This window comes from Malania oleifera, chromosome 3 (genome assembly GCF_029873635.1).
Source record: "Malania oleifera isolate guangnan ecotype guangnan chromosome 3, ASM2987363v1, whole genome shotgun sequence".
Lineage (NCBI taxonomy): Eukaryota > Viridiplantae > Streptophyta > Magnoliopsida > Santalales > Ximeniaceae > Malania > Malania oleifera.
In genome coordinates, this window is record NC_080419.1 from 55163780 (window position 1) to 55173732 (window position 9953).

General features: G+C 37.6%; 1 protein-coding gene across 1 annotated transcript; it reads right to left on the reverse strand.

Moving 5' to 3' along the window:
- Positions 1 to 633: 633 nt before the first annotated feature.
- LOC131150252 (pentatricopeptide repeat-containing protein At4g14050, mitochondrial) lies at positions 634 to 2710 on the reverse strand. The gene has a single exon (XM_058100858.1). It carries the CDS (start codon positions 2618 to 2620, stop codon positions 788 to 790), a length of 1833 nt encoding a protein of 610 aa, XP_057956841.1. The 5' UTR covers positions 2621 to 2710; the 3' UTR covers positions 634 to 787.
- Between the last annotated feature and the right edge of the window lie 7243 nt (positions 2711 to 9953).

The following is a 9953-nucleotide window of genomic DNA, read 5'->3' on the forward strand; positions in this document are numbered from 1 at the left end:
ATTTTTTGTTAGCCAGGACTAGCCAGTGGGGGAGGACCGGCCAGCCTTATCCCATATGGGAGGCCAACTCCTTTCTTGGCCAGTCCAATTCTTCTTGTTAGCTACATCAAATATGGAATAAGATTCCTTAGCCTAGCCTATGCAGCAAACCAAAATTACCTTTACAGCCATAAGATCTTCATTTCCCTAGGATCTCAAGTCAGATGTGCTCTCTCCAAAAAATCAGATGGACCTTCCTTCAATCAACAAACCGCATCAGCTTTATTTCTTCTATAGTTACAAATCTCTAGATGCATTTAAATTATTTTTGTCTCATGGAATCCATGCCAAAAATATCATACGTAAGACATGAGAATTCCCATACAAATTCAGCAAAGGAATACGTACCACTTAGTTAAAAACTTGTGATGGCATCCTAGTTTCAATAAGCTTTGGCAGTTTTGCAATTTCTACAAATGTTGGCTTTTTTTTTTTCTTGCTTGGAATGATTGCTCTGCTCTTGGTTTTTCTGCCTTGGACTGCATAACATGGCAAAATATGACCCCAGAAAGTTAATACCCATGTAATTAAGAGGACCAAGACACAAATGATGGTCAAATGTGTGAGAAAAAAGCTAGGTAACCAAAAGGGGATAAAGTTCAACATGTAGGTAAAAATTAACTCTACTTGAGGTCTTCGAAGTACATAACTGAGGGAATACATAAGCAACCTCAAAGTTCAGAACATTAGATTGATTTGGCAGATAAAAGCAATGAAGCAAGGAAGATTCTGCCCCACAAGCACAAAATCACCAAAAATCAGTGCATGAGCACCTTCCATCCTTAAAATGGTGAAATCTGCTGGCATCTCTGACAACAATGTCCCTTTTCACAATACTGGAAATAAATTTCAGTACTGTATGGCAGTCCCCGCAAACACGAAGATTTTTTACTACCCGTATAACTGTTCCAGGAACAGCCTTAAGCAGCCCATAAGCAACTGCCAACCTCTCACTATGCCAAAACAGCAGTCTTTCCTTCTCTTGCTGCTCCAAGTCATGCAAAACAGAGCTAGTGTCAGGGACATAACCCCTTCTCTTCATCTCTGCTTCCAACTCTTTGAGCAAAGCAAAAATCTCATCCTTCATATAATGAGATGTCTCCCCGGCATAAAACACTTGACTCTCTTTTCCAAAGTCAATGAAACTGTAACCAGGTTTCTTTCTAAATTCCATCGCTGACATCAATTTTCTGATCTTCGATACATTTTCCCACATTCCAAGGCCAGCATAGGTATTAGATAATAGTATATAGGTTGAAGGATCTTCAGGTTGTAAGTTCAGCAGATGATCAGCAACCCTAATAGCCATTTGTGCATTCCCATGGCGCCTACAAGAACTTAAGAAAGCAGCCCAAGTAGCTTCATCAGGTTTGAACGGCATTGTTTTAATGACATTTTCTGCCTCATCAAGATGTCCAGATCGGCTGAGAAGATCCAACAAGCACGTGTAATGCAGAAGGGAAGGGCTTATTCCGTAATCTTTGATCATGGAATTTAAAAGATAACGACCTCTGTTAACTAAACCAACATGACTACAAGCATAAATCAACCCAACGAAAGTAACTTCATTTGGCTGTAATCCAGCTGAAACCATCCTGTCATAAGTATATAATGCTTCCTCAGCTAGCCCATGCTGAGCTAGCCCAACAATTATTGAAGTCCAAGAAATGACATCCTGATAAAGCATACAATCAAATATATTCCTCGCTGATAAAATATCACTACATTTTGCATACATATCTATAAGTGCATTATTAATGAACAAACAAGAATCAAAGCCAAGAACCATAACTAGGCAATGAATTTGCTTGCCAAGATCCAACATAGCCAAGCTAGCGGAAGCTCCAACAATGCTTGAAAGCACGAACGGATCAACAATATCAACCCCTTCTCTCCGCATCTCCATAAATAGATAAAATGCATCACTCCAATTCCCACTCTGTGCCAACCCTGATATCAAAGCCGTCCAAGAAAACAAATTCTTAACCGGAATCCTATGAAACAACTCCATGGCGTCTGATTTTTGCCCACTTCTAGCATACCCAGATATCATAGCCGTCCAAGAAACTAAATTTTTCCTAAAAATCGAGTCAAAAACCGACCGAGCATTATCAGATAAACCACATTTTGCGTACATATCAACAAGAGATGACTTAACAACGTCATCATCATGAAACGGGGACACAGCAAAGTGGGCATGCACTTGCTTTCCTTGCTTGATGGCACCCAAGTTAGAACAAGCCTTAACAAGGCTTGCAAGCACGAAATGGTCAGGCTGCAACCCGTCATGTGTGAGCATGTTGGGAAAGATCGAAAGGGCTATGTGTGGGAGGTTGGCGTGGTTGTGAGCAGTGAGAATGGAAGCCCATGACACAAGGTCTCTGTGGGGAATTCCGTCGAACACCTGACGGGCGTCCTGAACGAGGCCGCATTTGCCATATACGTTTACGAGGGTATTGGGCAGGGGTTCGCAGTGTTCTAGACCGGTTTTGATGATTTGAGCATGGAGCGATTTCGCAGCAGATGGAATTTGGCTTGTGGCACAAGCATGCAGTTGATAAAGGAGGCGACGGCAAAGCATTCATTCCGTTTTGGTCTCGATTTTTGTTGAAGTGAATTCGGCCCGGAAGCATATATACATAAATATACACATCTCTTTTGCAAATGAAATGGTAATGGTAATAAATAATTTTTTGCTATTAATATAGATATATTGGATAAGATTTGTGTATTTTTAAGCATTTACATATTAAAATATTCACTAAAAAAATATGTATTTACTATTGTACAATATTTTATATTTACATATGATATCATGAATAAAATGGTTTCAACAACTATACAACACAAATATGAACATCTTCCAATCTTCTTGTAATTGTTTCCCACTAATTTTTGCAACGTCTTTGTCAAAAAACATACAAAAAAAAATTAATATTAATATATGAATATATATATATATATATATTTGTATTGTGTAATGTAGTGTATTTATTTTGAAACAATAGTACCATGTAATTATATTTTGTAGTTCAACAATAATTTTTTTCTTTGACTCTTGCTTGTGATTTGAACAACTTTGACATAAGAAGACATAGTAAATTATTTACAATTTAAGAGATATAGTTAGACATATTATTAAACCGACATACCTCTTATGCAAATATCACCATTTTCGTGTATTTTGTTACATTGTTTATTGTAATCTTGTAAGTATGGTTTCTTTAAATAATTAGAATATAAAAACGGAATATGTCGGTGAACATCATACCTTTCAAATGACTCATCAGAAGTTGTATTTCGTTGAGATAGTATAACTCATTTAACCATATTCTAAAGTTGTGTTGTATTTCGTTATTTTATCATATATTTCTAAAAATTATGTCAGTCAAAACATTATTTTATGTACTTATTTACGTATATAAACAGTGTCTACCCTGTTTTATCCTATGAAATTCCATTTTGACCCGGCCGACCTCTAGGGAGCAACTGAGCCGCAATGGTCTCTGAGCACTCGCTTAGACAAGGTCTTTCTTAGGCATCAAATATGAAATCAAGGATCCTAACAGAGAAACACTTTCTTTTTTAATACTAACTATTATTATTATTATTCATTTTTTTTCTTAGGTTATTACATCCTCCCCTTCTTATAAAAATTTCGTCCTCGAAATTTACAAAGATTTAAATGAATACCTTGTATAATGTTGTGCTTTTACCCGATCCTACTATCGTCGAAAAGATGTGGGTATTTCTGGCATATTTCTGCTTCTAGTTCCCATGATGCTTCCTCAATGTCGTGGTTGTGCCAGAGCACTTTTACCAGTGAAATCTTCTTTGTGCGCAACTCCTGATCCTTCTTGTCTAAAAGCTGGATTGGTACTTCTTCATATGATAAAGTGTCACTAACTTCTAACAACTCATAACTTATCACATGAGAAGGGTCTGGGACGTACTTCTTTAACATCGAGACATGGAATACATCATGAATTCTCGATAGTACAGGAGGTAAGGCAATTCTGTAAGCGACTGGACCAATCTTCTCCAATACCTCGAATGGTCCAATATACCTGGGGCTTAGTTTGCCCTTCTTCCCAAACCTCATGATTCTTTTCATTGGAGTTACTTTTAAAAATATTTTATCCCCCACTTCAAACTCCAACTCACGCCGACGGGTATTCGCATAGCTCCTTTGCCGACTTTGAGTGGTTTTTATTTTGTCCCGGATGAGCTTAATTTTCTCAGAGGTTCTTTGTGTAATCTCGGGACCTAAAATTCGTCGTTCGCCAACCTCATCCCAATATAATGGGGATCGACACTTTTGGCCATATAACGCTTCATACGGTGCCATCTCTATGTTGGACTGATAACTGTTGTTATAGGCGAACTCAACTAACGGTAGATACTGAATCCAACTTCCTTTGAAATCCAGTACACAAGCTCTTAACATATCCTCAAATATCTGAATGGTTCTCTCTGACTGTCCATCAGTTTGAGGATGAAATGCTGTGCTGAAGGTAAGTCGTGATCCCAAGGCTCTTTGCAAACTCTTCCAAAATTGTGATGTGAATCGTGGATCTCGATCTGATACGATAGAAACGGGCACGCCATGTAGTCTAACCATCTCTTGAACATATAATTCTGCAAGCTTGGTCATAGAGTAGTTAACTTTGATTGGAATAAAGTGAGCGGTCTTTTTTAGATGATCAACAACCACCCAGATGGCGTTCTGTCCATGGAGTGCTAGAGGTAGCCCAGTTACAAAATCCATGGAGATGTGCTCCCATTTCCATTCAGGAATGTGGAGTGGTTGCAGTGGTCCTGCTGGTCTCTGGTGCTCAGCCTTTACTTGTTGACAAGTAAAACACTGTTCCACAAATTGTGCAATCTCCCTCTTCATGTTATTCCACCAAAAAGACTCTCTCAAGTCCCTATACATCTTCGTGCTTCCCGGATGCACTGTATAAAGAGATTGATGAGCTTCTTCCAAGATTGTTCTTTTGATATCTTTGTCATTGGGCACACACAATCTAGTTTGGAATCTCAAAACTCCATCGTCAGAGATGTTAAAGTCTCCCTTCAGTCCACTCTGTAACTTACCCATAATCTTCACTAGCTCTGCATCTTCCATCTGTGTAGCCTTAATCTTTTCTGGTAAGGTCTGTTGGATTACCAGATTAGCAATAAGAGCTTGATGATTTCCTTCCACTATTTCCACACCAAATCTTTCCAGGTCCATCATAATTTGATGTTGGGTCACCATTGCCGAGACTGACGCATTCATTGACTTTCGACTTAATACATCTGCTACCACGTTGGCTTTTCCCGGGTGATAGTTAATAGCACAATCATAATCTTTGATTAATTCTAACCATCTTCTCTGTATCATGTTTAATTCCTTTTGTGTGAAAAAGTATTTGAGAATTTTATGGTCTGTGAAAATCTCACACCTTTCACCATAGAGATAGTGTCTCCAGATTTTTAATACGAATACCACAGCTGCTAACTCCAAATCGTGTGTGGGATAATTCTTCTCGTAGTCCTTGAGTTGTCGAGAAGCATATGCAATGACCTTCCCCTGTTGCATTAATAAACACCCGAGCCCTTTTCGAGATGCATCACTATAGATCACAAAACTATCTTCTCCTGATGGAATTATCAGCACCGGGGTAGTGATAAGTCGTTGCTTTAATTCTTGAAAGCTTTGCTCACATTCATCAGTCCATTCATACTTCACATTCTTTCTTGTCAATCTCGTCAGAGGACCAGATATTTTAGAAAACCCTTCCACAAATCGACGATAATATCTTGTCAGACCTAAGAAACTCCTGATCTCATGAACATTCTTCGATCTCGCCCAATCCACTACTGCCTCTATTTTACTTGGGTCCACAGAAATACCATCCTTAGATATCACGTGCCCTAAGAATGCAATTCTTTCTAGCCAGAACTCACATTTCGTAAGTTTGGCATAGAGTTTCTTTTCTCTTAGTATTTTGAGTACTAGCCTCAAATGGTTCTCATGTTCCTGGGGGCTTTTTGAATAAATCAAAATATCATCAATGAAGACCACCACAAATTGATCTAGATATTCATGAAAAACCCTATTCATAAGGTCCATAAAGGCAGTAGGAGCATTGGTCAGTCCAAATGGCATGACTAAGAATTCATAGTGACCATATCTCGTTCGGAATGCGGCTTTGGAACATCTTCTGATTTAATTTTCACTTGATGGTACCCTGATCGGAGGTCAATTTTAGAGAAGACTTGTGTTCCTTGGAGTTGATCAAACAAGTCATCTATGTGAGGTATTGGGTACTTGTTCTTAATGGTCACTTTATTTATTTCCCGATAATCAATACACATTCTCATCGATCCATCTTTCTTTTTAACAAACAGTACTGGTGCTCCCCATGGTGACACGCTGGGTCTAATGAATCCTTTGTCCAGCAACTCTTGTAATTGTTCCTTCAGTTCTTTCAATTCTACTGGTGCCATTCTGTATGGAGCTTTAGATATCAGTGTCGTCCCTGGTAGTAGGTCGATAACAAACTCGATTTCGCGGTCAGGAGGTAGCCCAGGTAAATCCTCAGGGAATACATCCGAGAATTCCCTTACTATTAGGATATCCTCGAGCTTCAATTCTTCCTTTGGTGCCTCCACCACGCATGCTAGGTACCCTTGACATCCATTCAAGAGTGATCTCTTTGCCTGAATTGCCGACAATATTTGTGGTGAAGGGTATACACGAGTTCCATTGAACTTGTATTCTTGTTCTCCAAGAGGTCTAAATACCACCTCCTTATTATAGCAATTTATACTAGCATAACTAGAAGTTAGCCAGTCCATCCCAAGAATTACGTCAAACTCGTGCATATTAAATACTACCAAGTTAATCGGTAGTATTCTTTCCTCAATACAAATTGGGTAGCCTTTAAGTATTTTTCTACATACTACCGACGTTCCCATTGGTGTACCCACAGATAACTCAGTCTCTAACGGCTGAGTCTCTATCCCACATATTTTAACATAAGCTGTAGATATAAAGGAGTGTGTGGCTCCAGAATCAAATAATACTACTGCTTTCTTGGAGAATATGGGAATAATACCTGTCACCACATCACTAGTATTTTCGGCATCTCCTAGAGTGAGGGCATAGACACGTGCCTGAGTGGTGTTCTGTTGATTGTTGCTTCGAGGTGCCTGGTTGCCTCCTCTTTGTTGATTTTGTGGGTATTCTCGTTGCATGTGACCAAGTTCACCACACCGATAACATACCCCTAGTCCAGCTCGACACTCTCCCCTATGTAATTTGTTGCATTTTGGACAAGGGGTGCCTTGTGCATTGTTTGGGTTTCTCGTTGTTTGCCCTCTTCCCACATTGCTGCTGCTACTATTGCTGTTGCTGTTGTTGTTGTTGTTGCTCCTTTTCCAAGGTCCTTGATTTCTACTAGGGTGAGACCCTTGTAGCATGGGCCTCTTTCTTTGCTCGGATATCTCCGCACTCCTTTGTATACTTTCTTCTACCTTCGTTGCTTTGTTCACCAATTGGGAGAAGTCTTCGAGCTCGAATACTGTTACCATCTCATAAATCCTTGAGTTCAATCCCTCTTCAAATTTTTGAGCTTTATTTGATTCGTCCAGAACCAAATAAGATGCAAAACGAGATAATTCAATGAACTTTGCTGCATATTGTTGTACATTCATATTTCCTTCTTTCAACTCCAAAAATTCCCTGGCCTTGGCATCTCTGGTGGTTTTGGGGAAAAATCATTCAAAGAAGACTTCCTTAAAACGCTCCCACGTAAGGATAGTTGGATTTGGTCCTTCCTGCAAGAGTAACTTTTTCGAGCTCCACCAACGTTTGGCTTCACCAATCATTTTATAGGCTACATATAGCACCTTCTGTTTGTCCGTACAATGAAGGACTCGTAGTATTTCTTCCATTGCTTGCATCCAATCTTCTGCAGCAATTGGATCGACTTTTCCCTCAAAAGTAGGAGGGTGCATTCGATTGAACTGTTCAACCGTACAACCTTCATGGGTTGGTGGATCATTCTGATCCTTGGAGTTCCGCAGAAGTTCTTTCATGACTTGTGCCACGTCACGCAACACTGTAGTAGCATTGATGTCTTCTCTATTGCGAGTACTCGTATTATTCTCGTTTCCTTCAACACTTACGTTGTTGTTCCTTGGGTCTATTCTGAGGGAAAGGACTAGAGTTATTTTAAAATCATAACCTCCTTTTTAAAATTTTATCAAATTTATAGGCAAAAGAAAAATATCCTAATTCACCCGTTCTTACCCACATCATGGTTATGCCTATGCTCTGGTAAAATTATTTCTTAAAGTCTACAGAACCTTTAACCTATTGCTCTGATACCAAATGTAACACCCCAACCCCGAGGGGCCTGAGATATTAACTTTTTACCATTGATTTACAGCGGAAGCAAATAAACTCAATTATTATTAAATCAGAGTACTAATTATCCATATTACAATCATTTATTTCAAAAGAAAAAAAATTACATAAGCATAAATATCTGGCATCATACTAATATTTCTAAATAATCTTTATTTTTCTATCCCCACCCGCATGCTTGCTAAGCCTGATTTCCAACATGCTTTTCAGAGTAATCTGAAATAAAAATATGTTTGGAGTGTGATGACGCTCAGTAAGTAAATAAGATTACTATTAGTGTGTGGCAAAAATGAACTTTTTAAAAATTTCGTAAAACAATATTTAACATTATAACTTCAAAACTGTCTCTAGAATAAATATAAATTTAAAATTTTCTACATAAAACTTTTACCATCAACTATAACAGTAAAATTTTATAATCATATACTTTAACTGTTAAATTAAACTTCTAACTTTAAAACTGTATAAATATTTAATGATATATATATATATATACTTTTCCTTATACGTTTTCTTTAGATCGTCATTTAAGCACTAAAATGATCATTTTCATGTAAACTTATACTTTTCATTCAAATCATCAGTAACTTTGTACACGTAATTAAATATGTATTAACATATATTGTAAAAACCACCCTTAGGTCTGTTTGCCGTAAGTCATGTTTACCCCCATGACTGGGTTGTGCAGTCCGAAAACTGGACTTAGCTGGCTGGTCGACCAAACTAAATCAACGTACGTAAACTTTAAGTGAGATTTTCCTTATTAAGTCCTGGTTCGGAACCAGGTGTGCACTCAGGAGAAATCCACTAACATAAATAACCACTCTGTAAACAGTGTGGGTGCACTTTGATCCGTATAAACTTTAAACTGCGGTACCGAACATTTGTAACTTTGAACTTTCATTGCCATAAGAGGTTTTAAAATCATCTTATTATAATTTATGCAATTTAAAATAATATCATAAAAATCTCATCTTTACTCATATTTTCATAAAAAAATGCAACGTAAAAATAAACTCATGCCACATAATTTTTGTGTTAAAAATATATATAATTTTATTTTTGAATAGAAAGAAATGCTGAAAATTTACCCGAGGGGATTAGAACATTTCTTAACCCAAAAATAGATGCAAGTATATTAAAGATAGAACTGGTATAATTAAATACGCGTAAAAATAAACTCATGGAAATTTTGTGGAACTAATTAACATAATTGAAATTTACTTATAAAATAAACTCAGGTATGAATTTTAAATTTAAAAAAAACTAACATAATCAAAATTTACTTACCTTCTTCTTTTACCGTGTGCTACGAACACAAAAACTATCTTTAAAAAATGAGATCGAAAAGAGTGGGTGAGTGAGAACTTACTCAAAATTCTCTCTCCACCACAAATTCTTTCACTCACTAATCCTTCTCTTCCTTGGAAAATTGTTGTGAAAAATGAAGGTTGAGAGCTCCCTATTTATAGGAAAATTTTGGGGAAGAAATGAA